This window comes from Ambystoma mexicanum, chromosome 2p, assembly GCF_040938575.1.
Source record: "Ambystoma mexicanum isolate Mex_15411 chromosome 2p, UKY_AmexF1_1, whole genome shotgun sequence".
Lineage (NCBI taxonomy): Eukaryota > Metazoa > Chordata > Amphibia > Caudata > Ambystomatidae > Ambystoma > Ambystoma mexicanum.
This window is the reverse complement of record NC_090923.1, coordinates 1,402,441,460-1,402,466,959: the sequence shown is the minus strand read 5'-3', so window position 1 is coordinate 1,402,466,959 and position 25,500 is coordinate 1,402,441,460. Positions and strand designations below refer to the sequence as shown.

The 25,500-nt window shown below is 47.3% G+C and overlaps 1 protein-coding gene across 30 annotated transcripts in view; it reads left to right on the top strand.

Annotated features, from left to right (window-relative positions):
- Window positions 1–25,500, top strand: part of MAP4 (microtubule associated protein 4) — a 2,534,981-nt gene that overhangs the window by 1,442,868 nt on the left and 1,066,613 nt on the right. For all 30 annotated transcript variants that reach the window (XM_069645850.1, XM_069645857.1, XM_069645873.1 and 27 more), the window contains 2 exons: window positions 17,456–17,584; window positions 18,974–22,636. In XM_069645850.1, coding sequence (XP_069501951.1) covers window positions 17,456–17,584; window positions 18,974–22,636 — 3,792 coding nt within the window. The remainder of the gene's footprint in view (window positions 1–17,455; window positions 17,585–18,973; window positions 22,637–25,500) is intronic.

The window sequence follows — 25,500 nt, the reverse complement described above, 5'->3', positions numbered from 1 at the left end:
TTGCCCAGAAAATCTGGATATGGGCACTCAGACGGAACATCTTCCTGTCAGCACAACATGTTCCAGGGGAACTCAATTCCCTAGCGGATGCTTTAAGCAGAGACTCCCTCCCAGGGGAACACGAATGGGTTCTACACAAAGAGGTCGTAGAAGACATCTTCTCTCAGTGGGGTTGCCCCACTATAGACTTATTCGCCACAAGCGAAAACAGACAATGCCCAGGATTTGCATCCAGGTTCCCCCAACCAGACTCCCAGGGGAACGCCCTGTGGATGAACTGGTCAGGGATGTTTGCGTACGCTTTTCCACCAACTCCTCTCATCAGGAAGGTGGTCAACAAGATGAACAGAGAGTCGATGACGCTCGTCCTAATTGCTCCCATGTGGGCAAGACAACCTTGGTTCCCACACTTACGCAGGATGGCGGTGTGCGAACCCATCAGACTTCCAACCTGGTACAACCTTCTGTCCCAGCACCAGGGTCAAACAGTGCATCCTCAATCCAACTCAATGAACCTCGCAGCATGGCTCCTGAGGTCATAGAGTTTGGACATCTCAATCTACCACAAAGATGTATGGACATCCTAAAAGAATCTAGGAAACCAAACACAAGGCACTGCTACTTTGACAAATGGAGGAGATTTGTTATTTGGTGCCAGAATAAACAAATCAACCCAATTGAATGCACTCCTTCCACTATTGTTACATACATGCTCCACCTGCTAGATGCAGGTCTGGTTTTTAACTCACTCAAGGTGCACCTGGCAGCTCTATCAGCCTACACCACCTCCCATAACAAGGTATCGTGGTGGAAAATACCAGTGGTTAAAGCTTTCATGGAAGGAGTAAAGAGACTTCATCCTCCAATTTCCAACCCACCACCAGGATGGGACCTGAACGTGGTGCTATCTAAACTCATGGGCCCGCCCTTCGAGCCCATGCATAAAAGTAGTCTCAAACATCTGACTTATAAAACAGCCTTCTTAGTAGCCATTACTTCTATAAGAAGGGTCAGTGAAATCCAGGCTCTGTCAGTGCAGGATCCCTTCTTTACTGTCCACAAGGACAAACTGGTTTTACGCACACACCCTAGGTTCTCACCTAAATTTATCTCTAAATTCCACGTAAACCAGTCCATCGAGCTTCCGGCTTTCTTCCAAAACCCACAAAGCTCGGCTGAGGTGAAACTACACACACTAGATGTGCGTAGGGCGGTCCTCTACTATGTAAACAAGACCAGACCGTTACGAAAAACAGATCAGCTGTTTGTCTCCGTAGCTACAGGCAGAGAGGGGGATCGCGTCTCTAAGGGTGCCATCTCTAAGTGGATTGTTAACTGTATCCAGCTGTGTTACTCACTCGCTGAAAAGACTCTGCCTTTCACGCCTAGGGCCCACTCTACAAGAGGTATTGGGGCCACTCTGGCTTTCATTGCAAATGTACCCCTTGACACCATTTGCAAAGCAGCTACTTGGAGCTCTATTCACACTTTTACTCAGCACTACTGCATTGACACTCATTCCAAGACAGATACACAAGTGGGACAAGCGGTTCTAAGACATTTATTTGCTCATGACCCTTCTCACACCCCACCTCCTTCTTCAGGTACTGCTCGCTAATCTATGCACAGCATGTGATCTAAGCAGATTCCACAAGCCTCAGAAGGGATACATTACTCACCGTAATCGTATTTCTGATGCTTGTATCTGCTTAGATTCACATGCGACCCACCCTTCCTCCCCTCTGAGAGAAGGCGCATGGTTGCTTGTAGTCCTACCTTTCTACCTATCTGCTTGGATTATCTGTACTCACGCTACTCCTCATGCTACCTCATGTCAGGAAAAACACAATCTGGGGATCCTAGACGCGTGAGGGATCATGGGTACAGTGGACGTCACACTAGGGATAGTATTACTGGCACGCCCTGTGTCGACGCCCATTTTCGATCTTCGAAAAACAAACTGTAATACTCCGCAGCTTCCACTAGATGTCGGCCTATGCACAGCACAGCATGTGAATCTAAGCAGATACAAGCATCAGAAATACGATTACGGTGAGTAATGTATCCCATATATACATATATATATATATATATATCTATGTATGTTTGTTTTTAAACAATATAGGCCTGTTTTCCGGGTGCAAGTTATACACAGCAGCCCTACAAAAGGCCACACCCCAGAGCTGCTCCGCAATCTGTTTGTAGCTTTTCAGAACGGAGTAGCAGGCCACAAAGTTTTTCTTCACATGCTGCGCTCACCATCCATTTGTAAGTAAGAACAATTTTCGCATGAGTAAAGGTAATGCCTGGGGGCTCGTTTAATGTTAAAAAAAATCAAAAATCATAGAGTACAGAAACAAGACAATATAGTGTCTTTGTTGTTTTCACAAACTTCATTGTCAAAGGAAACTTAACATAGCAGCTTATATTTCAAAGGAGACTTAACATAGCAGCTTGTTTTTCAAAACTAAAGACTTGAAGATTTTGCGATTTTGGCGTTGCCAAAGACAGTAGCGTTTAGTGACAGTTAGTGATACATGAGTAGGTTACAAGTATCAGTTGCCTTCACAAACAGAGGCATTTCACAACAGTTTGGGATACAAAGGTAGATTTCAGATATCACCTGCCAACAAGTGTTTCAACCCATTGGGGTCGTCAGGGCGTGATAGTTGTGCAGTGTAACATTAAGTGGTGAATGAGTTATGTCATTCTAATGTCCTAATGCCAATGAACTCTGATACAATTGAGTTATATAAATACTGATTCAGTTAGTTGGTACGTGCTCCAACACAGTTTGCAAATTCCTAGATGCCCCACTTTGTCACTTGGACTCATATTATGGTGTGACGTGTATTCTCCTTCCTTTAAGGTACTAGTTGCTACTTGGTCTATGCAAGTGTATAAGATAGGTTATTTATTGTAATCTGGATGTCTGTTATTTATTCCATAAAGTCAAATGTTAACACGGGATACCACAAACTATTCCGTCATCCTTTAGATATAGGTGTGTGATTTCACTGCTTGATTGCAGGAGAGATGCCTTTCGGCATTAGACACATGACTGAATAGTTTGTGGTATCCCGTGTTAATTTTATGGAAGAAATATACACTTGCATAGACCATACAATTTCATATCATACACATTGCGTTCATAACGGGATGCCGGCCACTTACCTTCTCCACTTCACAGATTTTTTTTTCCCGCAGTACCCCACTTACTACATACTTTTCAACAAAAGCAGCACTGAATGCATGTTAGCACCTTCAAACAAGTACATGCAGTGCATGCATACAAACAGGATGCCTGCCCCTTACCTTACCTTGCTCACTTGCACATAGCCTTCTGCACTTCTCTTTACAAAGAGACCTTCTGCCATAGTTTTTGCCAACACACCACAACCAGAAACCTTATTGAGCAATGCCTTAGCCTCCACAGTCCCATTTCCATGGCTGCCATCCTGAAAATGGCCGGGTGTGGCACGTGTAATCCTGAAACTACTGCGGAATCCGCTGAGTTTGTAAACTGTCATGGCCACTGGACTGGAACCCCAGTCCTCATCCCCCTTGGCACCAGGCTCATAAGAAAATGTGCTCTGCACACCGTTTTCCCTGGGCCCGTGCTATTCCATTTCATCTCAGTCATCCACTCCCATCTGTGCATGCCCAGAGGAATCCAAGAAGCTGCACGTGCAGAAGCATTTGGGAGTGGCAGGGTGGAACCATCCAGCAGAGTAAGGGGGCGTGGCTGAGACCAGGCTATATTTAAGCCTGCCCCGCCCGCAGGTCTAGGCTTCGCGCTATTCTGCCCAAGCAGCGTAACACTCACCGCCGCCTGAGAAGCAACTTACCTATGTTCCTGTGCAACCCTTCCGGCGAAGCATCCATCCTGTTCTCCAACGACCCATCTCGGAGGAACCACTTACCCGTTGTACAACAAAACTATCGCGGAGGCGCACTTACCCGTTTTTTTTTTTCTCCATCAGAACTAGCCCAATCATCGCTGAAGCGCCTCTTACCTGCTCGCAGTGACTCCATCCTTGACCGGCCAGAGCACACTTACCTAACTCTCGACTCGAGCACCAACTCACCGGTCAGTACCACACTCCACACGTACCACAGCCACCGGCACTACTACCAAACCTCCACACCGTAATACAGTTATGCATGGAAACATGCAACAGTTAGCCGAATCTAGAACCGTAACACTGCCTCCGGCACCCCTACCCACTTTCATTCACATATTATGGAGTTACTGCCAACCAAACCAATTTTTTTCAGCACTCTACGCAATGGACACTACCCAATCCTATGAAATAAGCAGTTCACCCCTATCCGCGTCTATGCACACACTATTTCAATTTTGCACCCAGTTCACACACAATGCAGTATCCAAGCACATAGAAGATGAACTCCAACCCTACCCTGTTCTATACTGACAGTATTCCATGCACCAAGTGCATACACTGCAGAACTGTTCACTCCATAAGCTGCAGCCATGGAGTAAACACTGTAGAACGCGCTCACAATCACTACACCCATGGAATCAACAATGTATGCAATGCTGACGAACCACACACAGAAGGCAACAATGTGAAACCTAATTGCAACCACGGCACATAGTTGTCGGTGCAAGACTTCCATCCGTGCATCGAATGGGTTTACCACATGCAACACACCGTAGCACACGCTACCTTACAATGTTCGTCATGTGCAATGCACTCCCCTTCTGCACTTGAGCTGCCACCAGTTACCACGGTAAGAGGTCGTGGCACGAGCTATCGTGCCGTAACGAAGGTTGCCTGAATTCACCACACATGGTAGTCGCCTGTGCAGAGACCGGCAAATTGGCGCAGTATGCACAGATCCTGCAGGCACACCACCATCTTCGTCCACCTAATAATCAGATGTCTCTGATGAACCACTTCTCACTCCCCCACCCTTTCCATCCCTTCTTCCACCACCACATGGCGTAAAGTATGTTTGTCAGTCACTTTTTGTGCCGCACTGTCCTCCGAAACACCATGGCGGCATTTCCCAAAAACTTTGACGCATGGCACGCTTCCCTCTAGCCAACCACCGGCCGTGTCCAATGTTCGCTGACTTCACGGTGTAGTGCAAGCCAATGAGACTTTTGTCCGTGGCGTGAATAGGGAAATGGGTCTGCGGAGCCAGATATCACAAATTTTTTGAGACGTACATTTCCAATCTTTGCAACAAAAGTACTGGTGGTATTTCCACCAACGCACAAAAACACGTTTTCGGAACCAAGCCCCGCTCCTGCCGCAAATTTGGTTAAAATCCATCCAGCCGTTTGGGCTGTAGCCGTGCGCAAAGCTTTTGCCCATTCTGTCTGAAAAAAAATAATATTTTGGGGCCATATACTTTTTTCTTTTTACTAAGTTTGGTGAGGATTCCTCCAGTGGGAGCGAAGTTATAAGCCGCCCAAAAAGTGGTCTTCCTATGGGTTTAGCAACTTAACCATAACTACACGACTGTGGGCCATGTAATATTTACATACACAATACTAAGGAAGTTATGGTGGGTTTAAAAAGGATTGGAAAATAAACTTTCACCTGAAATGTGAAAGTAGGAAAGTCCATTTGAGCCATGCCACGCATTCCACAATGCCACCTACTAGCCATCGTTGGAAGTTGTCCTGACAGCCTTGCAAATGTATTTCTTGGGTTGATTAAGCTATGTATAAAATAGCACTGCCCTCTTCGACAAAAACAATTTCCTGGAGAAAAAGGTTTGCATTTGAGCTAATTTGAATACCCCAATGCCTTGCTATTGTAGCTCAGAACCTGGAGGTGAACTTCCAGCGATGGCTAGTAGGTGGCATTGTGGAATGTGACTTGGCTCAAATGGACTTTCCTGCGTGTGTGTATATATTAAGGGGCGACGATATGAGCAGGCTGTATTTGATGCGTGTGTTTTCCATTTTTGATTGGTTGATGGTACTGGTACTGCAGCCACTTGGTATTCACTGTTAACAGCGGGTAGACATGCCTCTGTTTTGTACCCGCAGCTATTTGAGGACAAATGGTATCTGTGTTTATGCTATTCGCGGCTATTCAAGGAGAAATGGCACGCTGTGTGTTTATGGTTGTTGGTAGCCACAGCTATATGATATTTTGGGTGGGTTAGGATCGTACATGCAGTGTTTTAGGGGATTGTGATAGACATGGGGAGATGGAGGACCATATGGAATGGATGGGGGTAGATAGGCATGTTAGGGACACTTGTTTATAGTTTATATGTCTAGGAAAAAACTTTAGTTGCAGGGACGTTAAGGTGAGAACTTAACGCAACAAAACCCCTGAAATTCAGCTAAAGCCACCTTAACTTTGTGCCCCCTGTTGCGCAGCCTATGACCACAGTGATGACATCACAGATGACATCGCTAATTAAATTACAATAGTAACTGGCATTAAACCTGGCCTTCAGCCAGAGTCGGTGTGCATGGCCAAATATATTTTAACACATGAATGGGTACTAGTCATGGGCTTCAGTTATGGATAGTGGTCACAAGATTCACCCATGTGCACTGAATATTGTAAAGCAGTAAGTGGCTGCCAACCATAGAGTTTGGCCCTTACCAGTGGATACAGCTTTTTTTTTTAAAACTTATCTTTATTAGTTTGCATGTATACATCAAGAGTTAACTTTGAACATTGTTAACAAACCCTTAGACCCCCCCCCCTCCCACCCCATGTGTCGGAGAGCTCTAATTATCTCTGGCTTTTATTAAGCATTGAAGATGTCTGAGACTTTAATATTATGGGGGCACCACTGTTCCATAAAGTCTGACTGGAGATATTGCAGGGTCCCTTCCCATTATTTTCCTTATTTGTCTCCGGAACCTTGTATTTTGTGGGTGATTTTCTCCATTGTAATGTGGGCCCATACTTTTTGCAGCCATGTGAATTTCAGTGGAGTATCCTTGCTCTTCCACTTCTGTGCTATGGTGGTCCATGCCGCGATGAGTAGACCTGTGAATGCTCTCCATTGTGATCTACTGTATAGTCTTGCCGTGCCATCCCTGAGTCCACATAGCCAGACCTCTTCCCCAAGCAGCCCCACATCCGGGAATACTTTGCCCAAATCGTTTCTAATTTCTTCCCAGAATGGTTTGATACCCTCACAGTCCCACCAAATATGTCTCCAGGTACCCACTTCATCACATCCTCTCCAGCATAGATTTGACACGTTTGGGTACATGGAGTGGAGTCTCTCTGGGGTGTAGTGCCATTGAGTCATAATTTTGACCCACATCTCCCTGGTTTGTGCCGAACAGGTCATCTTGGGGATCAGCTTCCATAGGTCCTCCCATTGTCTATCCGTTGGTTCTTTCCCTAATGTTCTGCCCCACTTTATTCTATAGGACCATTTAATGTCCTCCCCTTGTGTGTTTATGAATTTATATAGAGTTGCCACCCACTTTTCCTCCCCCGTGTTGGATATGAGGTATGTCTCAAAGGCAGTGAGGTCTCTGGGTGCTGCTTCCGTGATATTCGGGGAACTTAGCCAGTGTTTCAGCTGCTCATATCTATATCTCTCACCTTTGGGGGGGTTTGAGCCAGTAAAACAGGATTCCAGTGAGATAATTTCCTTGTCTGCAAACATTTCCCCTATTTTGGTTATGCCCTCCTCTTCCCATCTGTCATATGCCCCTGGTTCCGTCCCCGGGGGAAATTGTGGATTTCTACAAATGGGTGTAAAGGGTCCCAGCTCCGTGGTCATAATACCCGTTCGTGTTTGGTGGTCCCACGCTTTTAGCGTGGTCCTCATAATTTCGCTAATTCTCAGGATTTCATGTCTGTGTTGCCTCTGTTTCCAAAGGAGTTCGACCAGTGGGGTCCTAGCTACCGCCCTATCTTGCTTGGCCCATATCCGCTGCGGGTTCACCCTTACCCATTCCCTCAGAACTTTGAGCTGTGCCGCCTGATAATATTTTTTAAAATGTGGGAGCGCCATCCCCCCATCCCTGGTTGGGGCCGTTAGGACCATTTTTGCTATCCTGGGGGTCTTCCCTTTCCATATAAAGGATGATATTATTTTGGTCAGGGTCTTGAAAAAGGTATCGGGGACTCCCACCGGGATAGACTGGAAATAGTATAGGACCCTTGGGAGGATCGACATTTTGATAGCTTGTATTCTGCCCCACCACGAAATCTGTAGTGGGTTCCATCTTGCTAGTTCCTTTCTGATGTTTGCGATTAGTGATGGGTAGTTTTCCCCGTAGAATAACTCGATTTTATGTGGAACCACAATTCCCAGATATTTTATGCTACTTTTTACTATCTTAAGGTCCTGCAAATTGGCTTCCCTTTCTATGTTTGCGCAGTCTCCTGCCAGGATTAGGATCTCTGATTTTTTCCTATTTATTTTTAGACTCGAGATGGTTCCATAGTGTTCTAATTCCCTCACCGCTACTGCTAAGGTTGATTCGGGGTCCTCTAGGGTTATTAGCATGTCATCCGCGTAGGCGATCACTTTATGTTGCTGTCCCGCCATGTCTATCCCTTTGATGTTGGTTGACTCCCATATTTTTATTAGGAGTGGTTCCAAGAATAGAGCATAGAGTAAGGGTGAGAGGGGGCATCCCTGTTTCGTGCCTCTTGATATAATTACCTTATCCGTAACCTCGCCGTTAATGATTATTCTACTGGATGGGGAGTTATAGTTCGCTCGGATGCTCGCGATGTACTGTTCCCCGAACCCCATGCATTTCAAGATTTTGAATAGGAGAGACCATTCGACTCGGTCAAAGGCCTTCTCAGCGTCTACAGACAGAAGAATCGCAGGGGTGTGGGATATGCCTATTTTTTCCACCAGGTGGGCGAGTCTCCTTGTATTGTCATGCGTTTGTCTGCCGGGAATGAAGCCTGATTGATCTTCGCCGATTAGTTTCGGGAGTAGCTGGGACAATCTTGTGGCCAGAATCTTTGTGTAGATTTTCGCATCTAAGTTAATCAGGGAGATTGGTCTATAGGACGCCGGATTCGTTGGATCCTTACCTGGTTTGTGGAATACTAATACTTTCGCTTCGTTCATTGTGGGAGTTATATTGCCATTCTCTCTAAAGGAGTTTAAGAGCCTGGTTAATATCGGGGTCAGTATGTCAGAATATTTTTTATAGAATTGTGCCGTAAACCCATCTGGGCCTTGAGCTTTGTTAACTGGGAGTTCCTTTATTGCTTTCCTGATTTCCTCTTCACTAATAGGGGACTCTAATGTTTGTTTTTCTTCTTCTGATATTTTCGGTATCTGTAGGGCCTCTAAATATGAGTCTTGGGCGCATGTGTCTGGGCGTTCTGTGGAGTAGAGAGTTTGGTAGAATTGTCTCAGGGTTTCCCCCATGTCATGTGTGCGTGTTTGAATGTCCCCCTTCGCATCGCGAATGGCCTTGATCGTTGTTTCTTTCTGCTTTGTCCTGAGCTGTCTCGCCAGGAGTCTGTCCGCTTTGTTTGCTTTATTGTAATATCTCTGTTTCAGATAGAGTAGGTTTTTTTCTGCGCCTCTCGTCCGTAGCATCTCTAGTTGGCCCTGTGTGTGTTTTAGTGATTTTTTCAGTATCTTCGTGGGATGTGTTAGCATTTTTTCTTGGATGTCCTCAATCGCCTTTTCCAATTCCCTTTCCCACTGAAACCTTTGTTTGTCTCTCGTAGTTTTCAGCGCAATCATCTTTCCCCACAGTACTGCTTTGAACGCGTCCCAGACCGCGCTCAATGCTACCTCCCCTGTGTCGTTTTGTATAAAGTACTCCTCTATCGCTTCCCTAATTGACTCCCCGGTTACAGGGTCCTGGATCAGATCTTGCGGTAGCTTCCATCTCCACAGCCCATTCTTTCTCCCTGGGAATGTCACATCTAGCCAAAGGGGGGCATGGTCTGAGAGGGCTATTGCTCCCTTGACTACATCTTGTATTTTTCCCAGCAGACCCACCGACACCCAGAAATAGTCTATCCTGGACATGGTGTTATGGACATGTGAGAAGTGAGTGTAGCCCCTTTGTTCGCCTTTTCTCTCCCTCCATACACCATTTAGGGCCAAGTGGTCCATTTGTTGTCGCAGGCGCTTTGTGGGTGCCCCCTGGCCCTGTGTTTTACCTGTACTCCTATCTAATTGTGGGTTCCACGCCATGTTAAGGTCCCCTCCCAGGATCACATCCCCCCTCGCGAAGACCTCCAGTTTTGACAGAGTGTCCCTGAGGAATCCATCCTGCCCCTGATTGGGTGCGTATATCGAGGCTAGTGTGATGAGAGATCCCTCGATTTCTACATTGGCGAAGGCGTATCTACCTTCTTTATCTACGGTTATGTCCAGAAGTTTAAATTCTTTCCCTTCTTTCGCCGCAATCAGAACCCCTGCCTTTTTTTCCTTTGCTGTCGCCTGTGCCCATATTTTGTAACCTTTTATCCTTGTTTTCTGTTTATCCCTTGTTCTGATATGGGTTTCTTGGAGGAGTAGAATGTCGGCCTTCCCCCTTTTGAACTGTTTCTCCAGTTTCGCTCTTTTCGTTGGGTGGTTCATACCCCTAATATTGTATGATAAAAGGCGTATCATCCCCATGCTGTAATGTTCAAGTGCCGTTGCTTCGGTACGCCTGTGATGTATGATTCATTAATCCGACTTCTCCGACTTTTTCCCCTCCCTTGAACTCCCTTTCCCCCCCAACCATTAACTTTAAACCCCAACGAAAACTGTCCCCCGAGTACGACAAGGGTTCCTATTGACGCTAGGGCACACTTATAAAGAAATACAAGCCCATATACTATGCCTTGAAGACGACCTATAGTCGAAACATTTCGAGGGGATTGGGTCCTCCGACGTATTCCATATCTATGACATGTAATCACCACAGCTGTGCTGCTTCGGAAACTTTTTCGGCGTCTGCGTCCTGCGTCGATGACGTCGATGCGCCGTCGTCGAGGACCTCCTCCGACGTCCGACGTCATCCGATGTGATAAGTAGGACGCACGACGCCCATAGCCTCAGTTCCGTTTTTTCCGCGAACGTGTTGCTTCGTGTTTCTCAGTTTGAACGCCTCGACTCTTTGGAGTTCTGTTCTTCTCGGTTCTTCGAACCTGTTCGTTTGTGTAAATCCTTCTGAAGATGTCTTCTACTTCGTCTTCGACCCCGCGTCCGGGTTTCAAGAAGTGCGGGGAGTGTGGGTCCAAGATGTCGGTGACGGACTCGCACGACGCCTGCCTCTGGTGCCTCGGGGAGGCCCACGACACGGATGACTGTATCGACTGCCAGTCGCTCACGTCCAAAGCCTTACGCGAACGTAAGAAGAAGTTGTCGGTAGGTCGGGTGTCCAAGCCCCGGAAGTCGAAGTCTGCGGGGCTTTCGACGGATGATTCGAGGGGTGACTCTCCGTGTCATCGTCGGAAGTCTCGTGGGTCTCCTTCTAGGAGTCGGTCTCGCCACTCCTCTGCCTCTTCGAGGCATTCTCGGAAGCGCCGACATCGGTCGTCTTCCAGGTCCTCTTCGGAGGGCTCTGCCCGGCACGTCGCTTACCCCTCGGGCCGTACGACGCCGGAGGAATGGGCTTTCTTCGGGAAGAAGATGTTGGCGATTCTTGAGTCGCAGGGTACTCAGCCGTCCGCGCCCCCGAGTGGGGTCGGTCGTGTGAGGTCGAGAGACACCGCTCGCAAGAGTGGTCGGCACGAGTCACGGGAAAGGTCCCGTTCGGACAAGGGGACTCGTTCTCGACGTACCCGTTCCAGGTCCCGGTCCTCGACGCGTTCGAGACCGTGTGCACCTGTGAGGTCTTCGAAGAAGGCTTCGACGTCTGTGGCGTCGAGGGCGTCGACAGGTTTTCTCGAGGCTCTGGCTCCGAGGAAGTCGTCGATGCCGTCGACGCTCAGGTCGTCGAGGGCTGTGTCGACGCCGCCGATTCTGGAGGCGCTGCATCTGACGTCGACGCCGATCCTCTCGGCGCCGATGCCGGTTCTCTCGACGCTGGCGCCGATTCGCTCGACGCCATCGACGCCTTTCGTGTCGGAGGTACCCCAGGGCACGGGTGGACCCCCTAGGAAGGCTCTGGTTAAGAGCAAGCACTCTCGAGTGCCTTCTTTTCGCCACCTGGATTATATTTCAGAGGCGGATGAGGATTCTGATGGCCTGGTTCCTAGTCAGGTTCCGGGTGACATTGTCTCGGGCCATAGTCAGTTTGACGAGTCGAGACAGTCACTGCATGATGCCAGTGGACTGGACACCTCTCCGGAGGTGGAGTGTTGTAGGCCTGAGCCTGGCTCTCATGCTGATTCCTCGTACCGGCGCCTTATGGCTAGGGTTTCTGAGTACTTGGGATGGTCTGCTCCCCCAGGGGAGTTTGTGCAGGATGATCTGACGGACATCCTTGATGTTGGTCCCCCAACTGACCCGGTTCTGCCGTTCCATATGGCTTTACAGAGAAGGGTGGCGGCGGCTTGGACTGCTCCGGAGAGTCTCCCGGCGGTGGGCAGATCCTTGTCGCGAAAATACCGTCCAGCCAGTGGCGACCCCTGCTACTTGACCAGGCACCCCACTCCAGAGAGTTTGGTGGTGCAGGCGGCCACGGCCCCGGCAAAGCAGGCGTCGTACCCTACCATCCCTCCTGATAGGGACGACAAACGTTTTGATGGCTGGGCGAAGAAAGTGTTTTCTTCTGGTGGTATGGCGCTTCAGGCGGCCAACTCCATTTGTGCCTTGTCACGTTTCACGCACACTCTGTGGAACTGTGTTGCGTTAGCGGCTGAACATGTTCCCGAAGGGGATGAACGGGATGGTTTCCTTGCTATGGTCCAGGATGGTAAGGATGCCATGTGTGAGTCCGTTCAGTCGGGTTTGGACTTAGCTGAATGCGTCAGTAGGTCCATGGCGGCGAGCACCGTGATACGCAGGTTTGCGTGGTTGCGGAAGTCGGGGTTTGCGCCTGATGTGCAGTCCCGGCTCCTCAACATGCCCTTTGATGGTGAACACCTTTTTGGCAGCAAGGCTGACGAGAGCCTTGAGAGGTTGCAGACCTCAAAAGCTGCAGCGAAGTCGTTGGGCGCTGCAGTTCGCCAACCTCCGCCTTTTCGTCCCAGGGGACAGCAGTGGAGGGGTGGTTCCTTTCGCTATTACTCATCCTTCAGTAAAGCGAGAGGAGCTGGCAGTCAAAGAGGCCAACGCAGGGGTACCAGAGGTGGACGACAGGGTACCCGTGGTGCCAAGGCCGCTCGGGCAGTTGCCTCTTTGCCCTCAGGTAACGCCGCAGCCGCTCCCGCTCAGTCGTGAGGCCATGTCCCATGGTTCGCCGGTTGGGGGAAGGCTGGCGCAGCATCTTGTAGAGTGGCAAGCCATTACTTCAGATGTGTGGGTTCTGGAGATCATAACCCACGGCTACTGTCTTCCTTTTCGGCACAGGCCTCGCGACAATCCACCGGGGAACCTCTCTTTGCAGAGTCCGGATCCGCTCCTTGCGCAGGAAATTCAAGCCCTGCTGGAGAAAGGCGCCATAGAACTGGTGCCTGTAGCGGAGAGGAACAAGGGATGGTATTCCCCTTATTTTTTGGTTTCGAAGAAAGACGGGGGATTGAGACCCATCATGGACTTGCGCGGTTTGAACAAACTCCTCAGGAAGGACAAGTTCAAGATGGTTACTCTCTCTCAAGTCCTCCAGGCCCTTCAGCTTCAGGACTGGTTGGTGTCACTCGACCTCAAGGATGCTTACTTCCATGTGCCGATCCATCCCAAGCACAAGAAGTACCTGAGGTTCGCGGTTGGCGACTTGCACTTTCAGTTTCGGGTCCTGCCGTTCGGATTGACCTCCGCCCCGAGGGTTTTCACCAAGCTCATGGTGGTGGTGGCAGCGCATCTCAGGCAAGGGGGGATTCACGTCTACCCCTACCTGGACGATTGGTTGATCAGGGGGAGCTCTCCCGAGCAAGTCCTGGATCATCTATCGATCACCTGTCGCTCCCTTCACAGGCTGGGCTTCTCCCTCAATTTAAAGAAGTCCCATTTGACGCCAACACAGCGGCTCCAGTACATCGGAGCAGTGCTCGACACTTCCCTGGGGCAGTGTTTTCCTCCCCAGGTGAGGGCTCTTCACATTCAGCAGATGGTGCACAAGTTTCAGCATGCCCAGACGCTCCCAGCGTTCGAGTTCCTGAGGTTGCTCGGCCTCATGGCATCCTGCATTCTTCTGGTGCCAGAGGCTCGCCTGCGGATGTGATCTTTGCAGTGGGCACTCAAGACGCAATGGTCGCAGTCCTCCGGCAGGATGTCGGACTCGATTCAGGTGCCGTCCTCGGTCGCCCAGGACCTTCTGTGGTGGGCCCTCGAAGGCAACTTGATGAAGGGGGCTCCATTTTGGCTTCCCTGGCCGGAGGTGACGATCGTGACGGATGCATCCCTCACGGGATGGGGAGCTCATGCCAACGGGCTGACAGTCAGCGGTCGTTGGTCTCCGTCGGAGTCCAGACTCCATATCAATCTGTTGGAGCTGAGGGCCGTCAGGCTAGCCCTGAAGGCTTTTCTGCCGTCTGTGCGAGGGAAGAATGTCCTGATCCTGACGGACAACACAGTGGCCATGCACTACCTCAACAAAAAGGGGGGGGGGCAGGGTCACTTCCTCTATGCAGAGAGGCGATGCAGCTCGAGTTCTGGGCCATCCAGCAGGAAGTTTCGATCTCGGCAGTTCATCTGGCCGGAGCCGAAAACGTGACGGCGGACGCTCTGAGCAGGCAGAGCGCGATCTCTCACGAGTGGGAGTTGGCTCAGGAGATTCTCCTGGAGATCTTCGCCCTTTGGGGGACCCCTCAAGTGGATCTCTTCGCCTCCAGTGTCAACCGGAAGTGCGAAAGGTTTTGCTCGCGGGAATTTCCTCCAGAAGGAGCCTTAGGAGACGCGTTCGTGGTGGAGTGGTCATTCCCGCTGCTGTACGCGTTTCCTCCAGTCCCCGTCATCCCGCAAGTGCTGCGGAGGTTACGGAAGTTCGGTTCCCGGATGATCCTCATTGCCCCGGCGTGGGCTCGGAGGACGTGGTACCCGGACCTTCTCGACTTATCCATCTGCCCTCCACGTCGTCTTCCCTACCGAGACGATCTGCTCTCACGGGAGGGGGGTCAGGTTCTCCATCCAGAGGTCAGGTCCCTCAACCTTCACGCTTGGCTTCTGAAAGGTTGAGGTATAAGGATTGGGACCTCCCTGAGGACGTGATGGAGGTGTTGCTTTCGGCCCGAAGGCCGGCAACAAAGTCTCTGTACCGTTGCCGTTGGCGTAAGTTCTGCGACTGGTGCAGAGTTCAGAATGTGGATCCTTTTGCATGGGACATCCCCATGGTTCTGTCCTTTTTGCTTTCTTTGGCCCACAGGGGCTTGCAAGTGGGTACCGTTAAGGGTTACCTGGCGGCGCTGTCCATCTTTAAGTGCTCGTCTGAAGAGTGTTCTTACTTTAAAATCCCTTTGATTTCACAGTTCCTGAAAGGGCTCACTAATGTGTTCCCTCCGTCACCTTTCCTGGTGCCCGGTTGGGATTTAAACCTGGTTCTTAAGTTTCTTATGGGTGCTCCGTTTGAGCCTTTACATTCTTGCCCTTTGAGGCTGTTAACTCTGAAAACTGTGTTTTTAGTTGCGGTTACTTCCGCTCGCAGAGTGAGTGAGTTACAGGCACTTTCAGTTAAGCCTCCCTTCACTGTATTTCACAAGGACAGGGTTGTCCTTCGAGTTCGTCCTTCTTTTCTTCCGAAGGTAGTGACGGAATTTCATTTGGCCCAGAAGGTTGTTCTTCCGGCATTCTATCCTCCGCATCCTGGTAAGGAAGAGGAGAGGCTCCATAGGCTTGATCCTAGGAGAGCTTTAAGCTTTTATGTTTCACGCATGTCCCGGGTCAGAGTGGATGATCAACTCTTTATTGGTTACGCTGGAAAGCGTTTAGGGCAAGCTGTGACGAAACAGACTTTGTCTCGCTGGATTATTTTGGCCATCTCGGAGTGCTACCGTTTGGCAGGTAAGGACCCACCGGCTGGCTTGCGGGCCCATTCTACCAGGGGTATGGCTGCGTCTACTGCCCTGCAGAGGGGTGTTTCTATTCGCAACATCTGTGATGCAGCCACCTGGGCTTCAGTACATACATTTGTACGTCACTATTCCCTTGATTCCATCCGAGCACAGGATCTGGCCTTTGGCAAGGCGGTCCTTTGCTCTGCTATTTGATTGGCTATTCTACATTTTGATTCTAAATTCTTTCCCTCCTCCTTGCTTTGGTACTGCTTTGGGAGTCTGTCATAGATATGGAATACGTCGGAGGACCCAATCCCCTCGAAGAACAAGTTACTTTCTTACCTGGTAACGTTCTTTCGATGGGATGGTCCGACGACGTATTCCATATCGCTCCCGCCCTGCCTTCCCCGCTGCAGAATTTCTTTTGCGATTGCAGCTTACGTTCCGCAAGGCTTTGTGTCTGACTGGCAGTTGACTTATGTCACACGTTCTGGGGGAAAAAACTATAACTGAGGCTATGGGCGTCGTGCGTCCTACTTATCACATCGGATGACGTCGGACGTCGGAGGAGGTCCTCGACGACGGCGCATCGACGCAGGACACAGACGCCGAAAAAGTTTCCGAAGCAGCACAGCTGTGGTGATTACATGTCATAGATATGGAATACGTCGTCGGACCATCCCATCGAAAGAACGTTACCCGGTAAGAAAGTAACTTGTTCGTCTGCTGCAATCATACATTGCTATCTGATCTTGAATAAATCATATATATGACATCATGCATATGACGAACTGTATTACTATTGGATGAATTCATGATATTTACAAACTGTTACTATTGGATGAAATCATGGTATTTACTGTCGACCAATAGATACCTTGCTGGCCAAGCGCAATCTGCCAACCTTAACGGATAAACGCTACTCCTGATCTGTTTCTAATCTTATTTTACTTTTACTGATCTCCCCGACCATTCACCCATTCACTTAATTAGCTGGTGGCAAGTTGGGTAGATTCCATGACTTTTCAATAGTTCTTGCTATATTATACTAAGAACATCTCCACACTACATTACTACCTTTACATGCCACGCTCATCCACTAAGCCTAAAAATGCACTCATACTGACCATATACATCTCCGTGCCTAAAAGAGCTCAATAACCTCTCACCCCCATATGCATTGCCTCAGTGTCAAAGATTACTATGAAAAATTGTTCGGACTCTTTCATAGTGAAAAGCATCCATTGTGCTAGCAGGTATTGGGACAGCAAAGAGAATCATTTTGTACAGTGATGGTACGTGTCCTAGAGTATGCTATTTTTACTGGTATGTGTTAGTACAGATATTTACACATTTTATTTAGTACGAAAGATAAATATCTTGTTGATAAAGCAACAAATGTTCAATGTAGCTATTGTAGCCTGTTTTGGGCTTGAAGTTCAATGTGATCATTGTATCTGTTTTACTGTCTTTTCTAGAGGGCAACTTGGATGAATTGAATCTTAATGCACCAGGAGCAGCTGCTGCACAAGCTGTAGAAGGGCACAAACCTGGAGCTGAACCCTGTGACTTTCAGCACACACAAGAGCCCTGTCTTGAAGCTTCAGGTAGTGCTACTGCATCTACTTGTATGCCTCCCTCTGCTTTCGTAACATTCTGCTATCCTTACTTTCCTGTTTGCTGAGATGTTCTCGAAACTACTTAAATGTATCAATTCATTTTTGCTAAGAATTTGCACTTTTTCCTTTATGGAAGACATTTTCAGTTATTCCTGAATAAGAACCAACACTGACCAGCTCGAGTCATGCCTTTTCTTTGGAGTTTGTATGTCTGTGCTCTATATTTTAAATCCCAGTGCCACCTGACAAAGCTGGCGTTTCTCTGCACAATTTATTCACTGTAGGCCTTGGTGTGAGACATTTTCCTTAACACCCAAAGACTAGAGCTCCACGTGTCTTTGCTTGTTGAAGTTGGTCCGAAATATACTTGCAGTTACGATTCCTTTTCAGCATGTATTTTCTGTTGTGGGGGCAGCCTTTTTAAATGTTGCAGGGGCTAGATTTTCCAAACGTACCCCATTTCATCCACATGCACACATGCAGGACATCTCAGTCCTTTTCTAGAAAAACAGCTATAAAATGTGTATTTGTGTAAGGAAATTAACTTTGAGTGCATACTTGCAACTTCATGGGTAGAGAGTCAACTATTCATGCATACCAATCTGCTACAGCCCGGGAGGGTGGGGGTGAACATGCTGTAACAGGTCTAGTGGCTTGCATCTGAGTTATGGGTTCAATGTTGAGTCGTGGTCACAAAATCAGTATAATTCCTGAAGATACCCATACCAGCTCACAACCCGCATAGTCATTATAGTAATGACATGACACCCTCTGTGGCACTTGATAAGATGGATATACCAGAGTATATGAGCTGACGAGCATTAGCCAAATATTGACAGCTCTAGATATTGCATGAAACCTCAGTGAGCGCTTTTTATTGGTGCAACTCGGCCAACTGAGACACTGAAAATTAATGCTGACTTTTGGGAGGAAAGCGGATAAGGCCCTTTTTGGACCTATTGTTTACAATGCAGCTACCTACATTCCCTTTTACAGAATTAATTTTAACACCTTGAATTAATTACAGAGGATGATTTCAAATTAAGTGAACACTTTGAAATAGCATTCGTTGATGAGTGACAGAGTAGTGGTCAGAAGTGGGTTAATTGAGCTGTATTTGCATTTATAGAAATGCTACATCTGTGATGTCCCTGATTTCATTGATGGAGTAGGGCATTGCTACTTTGCCTCCCTAATATTAACTTTAGGCTTCTGTTGTTTCGACTGTTCTATCCTACGCACAATGCTTAACGAAATTACATGTGACAAACTAGTGCTAAAGTATGTAACTTTTACATTTAAGGTGTAAATCTTCATTATAACTTGCAATGTCTTGAGAATGTGTGCAAACCTCATATGTTCCTGTTGTATCTACAGCACCTGTAAAACAAGTTTTCATACCCAGTGACCATGCGAGCAACCGAACAAAAACTACAGTGTGTCCAATTGCAGATCCAACTGGCCAGCTTCCCATTGGTCTCTCCCAGAAAAATGCAGATGATCCACCTATGGTGGCAGAGTCACGATCTTCCACAAGATCGGCTTCTAGGACAAAAGCCCTGCATAAAAAGGCTGCAGAGTTGATGGAGACCAAACGGGAGTCCGGACAAGATGAATGGACACCCGAAAGCGGACCAGCAGTGATGAAAAAGAAGAAGAAGAAACCAAAACAAAAGAAAACCTTGCAGTCAAAATCAGTGGAGGGTTTTGCTGGAAATGCAGCAGATTCTGAAGTTCCATATATTACATCCACAGATTTCCAGAAAATCGATCCAATCAAACATACTGATGAAAAGAAGTCCGTAAAGGGATGTGCCAGCATGGAAACCTCACATATCCTTGGACAACCCAATACAGGCTCAGATGATCCCAGCATATTAGTTGAGCAACCTATTCTCATTAGTCCCTTGCAACACATTCTTGAGACAAACAAGGTGTTAATACCTGCTCAGGGCTCAAGTGTACTTGAAAAGGCCATGAAGGGAGAAGAAAGGCAAGATTCAGACTCTCTCTTGCTGTCCGAAAGGAAACCCAAGATGATACCTGTTGAGATATTGGACAGCAAACCAGGCATTAGAGAGTTGGCAGTGCAAGGTCTGGCACCAATAGTAACTACACCAAACGAGACGTTTTTTAGGAATAAAAGCAAAAAACTTTCTGAGCTGAAAGATTCTGCCACAAAGAGCAATAAGAAAGAAACTTTAACTGGTGTGGTCTTGCAAACAGAAGACCAGATGTTTCTTGGTAGTACGGTTCAGCTAACTGAGCAAGCACATGTTCAGAGTGTTGCGCTAAAAGAGGGAAAACATGCAGAGCTCCTTACTGATCCTGAAGGGCCTTCACTAGAGCAACCGATGCTTATTGAAAGCACTGTATCGGTTCCCGTTGTACCATCAACGCAGAATAACACCAACATCTGCATTGAATTGAAGGCTGATTACAGCTGTCCAGATTTCACAGCAGAGTATCTGAAGGATAAAGACAAAGCCCAAGGTCCTAATGGTACACAGCGTTCTGATAAAGCCAAGAAATCTCGCAACACAGATCGAAGAAAGAAAGCTGAACGTTTGTTAGAGCGGCCGGACATGTTTGAAAATAAGACTGCAGGTGGGAAGGGGCAGACTTCCCCAGTAATGCCACTGAAGGCAAATGCTGAATCTTCTGGATATCCCTATAAAAGCTCAAAGGCCAATACTTTTTTAGCAGATCAGCAACTGGAGAACAACACCTGGAAAGAGAGATGTGATGTTTCCTATGCAGAATCTGTTGTACCCTATGAATGTAAACAGCCAGACAGTGAGGTTGTATCATCAAAGCCTCTGATTATGGAAAAGAAAGATAAGGTTAAGAGAAAAATTCCTAGCTTGGCATCTGCCAATGAGCCACCTAAGGTGAACAGTGTTGCAACAGAACACAAGGAGGCAGGAACATTCTGCAGTGGGCCTAAGGTACATGTAGAGGAGGCTGATCTAATTCAGGTAGAGGTAATCTCGCAGGCTGTAGAAAGTAGGGCTGATCAGGTTCACACGAAGGTCCCCTCTCAGCCTGTCATACCCATAGAGACTACAGAAAGTCAATTTCATGTGCCATTGCCTTTAGAGCCTGCACTGACTGTAGCGAGCAAGCTAGAACTGGTAGATACTAAGGTAGATACGGTTCAGGTACACCTCTTACCCGAGACTGCACTGGCCGCTGAGTCTAAAGAAGTTACACAGAAAGTGATGATGTCCTCTGAGCCGTCAGTGCATTTCAAGAGTAAGCCAGAGAACAGTAAGGATGTTGTCTTTTTAAAACTGCCAATAACTGCAGAAAGCAAGAACGACATAGCTCAGGTATGTGTTTCTGATGTGCCTCCAGGACCTGTGAATAGCAGTAAGCATGGGGCTTGGGTACAAGAGCCATTTGTGTGTCCTGTGCTAGAGAACAAGGGAGATGCTCAGGTATCCTTGGAGTCTGTGGATAGCAGGAGGAATGTGTCCTCCGAGCTTGCATTGAATATAGAGATTAATGCAGGCACAGTTGATGTGCAGGCTACTGGCGCATCTTCGAGACCGGACAAAGAGCAAAGTGTACTAGGAAGCAAGAAGGCTGGGCGTGGCTCTTTAAAGAGAGACAAAGGAGCAAAGACTGCAAGTGTTGCTCATTCAGATGACAAAGATAATAGTCATGCTCACAAGAACAGAGAGGGAAAAGTGACCACCTCCAAGAATTCGCCATGTATAAGTGTAAAGGCACATGTGCCCACTGCTCCTACTGTGCAGGATAGTTTGGAAAGAGCAGGTATTTTTGGTGATGTTAAGGGGCCCACTCCAGGTAGTTTAGACCCCCTAGAAAATGCAACTGTCGTTGCTTCCGTTGCCCAATTCCAGGACAAACTTAAAGAGGCTGCTATTATAAGTGCAATACAAGATATTGAATGCAACTCCACAAAACAGTTGGCTGATTTGGATATTCAGGCTGGTGAGGCTAGCATGTCTAGTGTAAGCGACCAAGCTAAAGGATCCAGATATGTGGAAGTAACTCTGATAGATGGATGTATATCCTCTCTGCCTTTAAACACTGTAGAAAGTAAAAAGAGCACTGATGATCAGGCTAAAGGCAAATCTACAGTACAGTTAATTAATTCAAATGTCTCAGATGTCTTTGCAGTGTCTCCATTCAGTTTGGAAAGTATTGCCGAAGTGCTTGATGTTCTCTCTGCACCGCAGAATGAGAAAAAAGAAAAAACCTCACTTGATGAGGTGAAGCCAGTTGAAACCAGCAGGGATAAGTCCTCAGCTTGGCTGGGAAGTGACTCTGTGATGGAGAAGTATCCAAATGTGTCTCGACTTGAAGAGCATAGTACAAGCCATCTTCCAACAGACGAGGTTAAAATAATCTCTAATGATCCTGTCGCTGTTGTAGAAACTAAAGCCATTGAAGAGTCTCCTATTCTTGCTGACAAAAAAACAGAGTCTCTGGTGTGCTTGGACATAAATGAAGGTGCTGTCAATACAGCGGCTGAAAAGAATGACGCTCGATCAATTGTTGACGGCATAAAATATATTGGCTGTGTCTCTTTAAAGCCAACTTCATTGTCAAACACTGCATTAGATGATGGTCCCATTTTTACAACAAAGGACAAAACTGAAGCACCTCCTGATGGATTGGGTGATTCTAACCTGCTCTCGTTTGATCCTTTCCCTTCCCGGGAAGCTAGTGCAGATGTTGGCAAAATGCCCCTTTGTTCTCATTTGATTCAGGGTACAGTTGTGGATAAAATTGGTGCCATTGACCCTGAGGTGAAAATAATTCCATCAGAAAGTGCAGCAAGTAACATTCAAGTCCATCCAAAAGAGGCACACCAGGAGAAAGCTGAGCGGTCTGGCCAATTTGAAGCAAAGAGAGGGGCAAAGAAGGAGCAGAAAGCCACTGAACCAATGAAAGGTTATATGAGACCCACAAAGTCCCGGGGTCTTGGGTCACTGCTACCAAAGTCTCCCATCCACGATGCAGGACAAGCAAGAGACCGAAGTACGAGCCGACAAAGGACAGAAAAAGGTGGGATTGTGATGCTAATTGTAACACTGACCGCATGGGTTGTGGACCTTACTCCTGCTACTACTACTTATTGTGTGGGCATGAGGGTGTAATTTACTGCTTTCAGTCACCAAAGGAAATGGCATGGCAGCTTGGCTGTTCCTGATGGCTGCCACTGTCACAGTGCTAGTAAGCATAAGGCGTGCAGAGGTTAATTGCTCTGGCTCAACCACACTTAGTATTTCATTGCTTTGGTTTATCACCAGTCTTCCCCAATTGGGAATTGTACAAATGGGTCTTGCTTCGCTACAAGCTCAGTGCTCCCTTTAATCTAAACATGCTTCCTGCCTCGACTGAACAAATTCTATACTGCTTCTCTTCTTTCTGCACCCCTCACTAAAAACAAGCTCGAACATTCATGTCCAATTATGGGCCCCATGTCAGAGCATGTCCTCCACTGCTCTGGGTAGTTTTTCTGATCATTTGGTTCAGAGGTCTTTTCAGTTTGTTTTGCATGATGCAGCCACTAACTCTGAGAACACTCCTGCCAGCCTTAACATTCTGGAACTGTGGGAAGTTTGCAATATTAATGGGCATTACCTAACCTAGAAGCTTTCTTGCACTACAAAGATGTGCTTAAAAAAACAGACCTCTGGGATCCCTGATCGTTCACATTGCATCAATTGATTTAGCCGATACCTTTTTAACCTTCCCGGCATGGGGTCAGCGATCCAATCCATTACCTGATGAGAGGTTGTGCCCATTTGTCTGCCCTGTAACAAAGTGGTTAAAAACCGGGGCACAGGCTAATTAAGTGCCAAAGATGCTTTGGAATTTGATATCAAGACCCTGCGCTAGGCGCTGAGCATAGCAGCTTCTGTTACATAGTTACTTAAGTCAGGGAATGCCGATGGAGCCACTTATGCCCACAAACCTTAATTTTATAAATATATTAACACAGCTTGGAGTGTTGATAGCACGTGGCAATATGGCTCTGGCGTCCAGCTGCAAAGCTAGAGATTTACTATAAAGTGGGGACATTTCCAAATGCAAACGACCAGAGCCACATGACTGGGTCAGGGCCTCCCACATGGAGGCTCTTCCTGAACTGTGATCGACTCTGGCTCAGCCTGCCACTCTGCAGATGTGTCCGATTTATGCCACTCAACATCACACGCTCCTGCGTGTGGTGTAATCATCTGGAAGTTAACATTGCACGTTTTCTGTTTGTGCATTTTCTTAATCCTAGGTTGTCTTTTCAAAGTTTTGTTGCCTTTTATTTATGTTTTCAATTGCATGTTTTTTACCTAGCTGTACTGCAAATGTTTCATGGTGTACATTGTTCCAAAGCACTGCTGGTTGGCATGACAGTAGGTAGAGCTGGGAGAGTCGGGGAATAAGTGTAGGGCCGAACAAGGGAGTCTGGCCTAGCCTGGTTCTTGGAGCCAAACACGAGTAGAGCCAGAAAAATGGTCGCGTAAAACCTGGGATGGCATATTTTGAAAGGCTAACACATTTTTGAACAAAACAAAGCTAGTACTGGGAAAATAAGTGAAAAGAAAATCAGACTGTCTTAAATACCAGGTTCAAATGTGTGATCCTGGGAAAATCATTGATTTTCACCCTCTTTTCTGCCAATGTAAGTAGTCCCCAGAAGAGATTCTATTCACTGCCTTCTATCTCCACCAAATCAGCTCTTCAAAAGTTGTAGATTTACTCTGGGTTGCTGTATCATGTACATTGTTCTAAATCCTGTTCTTGCAATGTCAATATCCCTTATGTAGCCTGTCCGCCCCCTTTTTACCTGCTTTTCAGCCATTTTGGTGAAGATTCCTTGGCATAAATCATGGATGTTAAGAGCAAGAACTGAACAACGAGTTCACCCCTATTGCAGGGGCTTGTATTAGGGCTGTTCTATTTCAGGCACAGATAGAAACCATGCTATGACGTAGTAGTACCACGACCACCATATAGGTTCCAGCAATGCACAGGCTTCCAGCATTTCACTGAAGTAAAATTCGCTACCTCAGACCTCCCCTTGGTAACGTTTAGGTGTTTCAACATCATTTTAGATGAAGTGTGTTGCCAAGAAACTATGTACAAAGGGCATATTGAAGTTGAAAAATTGAACACGTCCATTGCTCTGTGCTTTAAATTGTTATGATGTAATATAGAATACATTAAACTGGTGGATGGTGGTGAAGCAACTGTGACTTGTAAATGGTGTCCGCACAAGTATGCCTTGGAGGGGTTGGGGGAGATTGGGAGGAGATTATAGCACTTTAAGACTCTGCGGATCTCTCCTCGGATAGGTAGTGGTTCCTAACTGTGATTCAGACACTGTTGTAAGGTGCTTCATTTTTAGGGATTGGGAGTTTGTGATTGGGAGCACAGAAGGTAAAGAAGAAAAGGAGGAGGCCACACAGAGTAGGCAAAGTGTGTCAGGACTGTCAGGTTTATGCCTTATCTTATCTCTTTTGATGATTCTTTCACGGTGGAGGTAAGGTTTGTCCTTCTGGGCAGCCACCCTGCTTCCTGCGATAACAGAGGATCAAGATGGCAACCTCGGAGGGCAAGCCCAATGCCAGGGAAAACTTGAGAGAAAAAAACATTGGTGCAGAAAAGCTGCTGATGGAGTTTTGGGAAAGCAGCTGATGGTGTTCCAAGTAATCTGAGGTATAATGGAGAGGAGTAAGTAATCCGAGGTATGATGCAGAAGTAAGAGGTCTAAGATAACAAGAACACAGAGTGATAGAAAAAACGGAATATTGTGGCACCACAGGAAATTAGGGCAGTTGCGATGCAAGGCTTACCATCTAGCCGGCGTATTTATGGAGACTGCAGTGAAAGTAGAAGTTATGGGCATAATGACGTGCACACCGAAC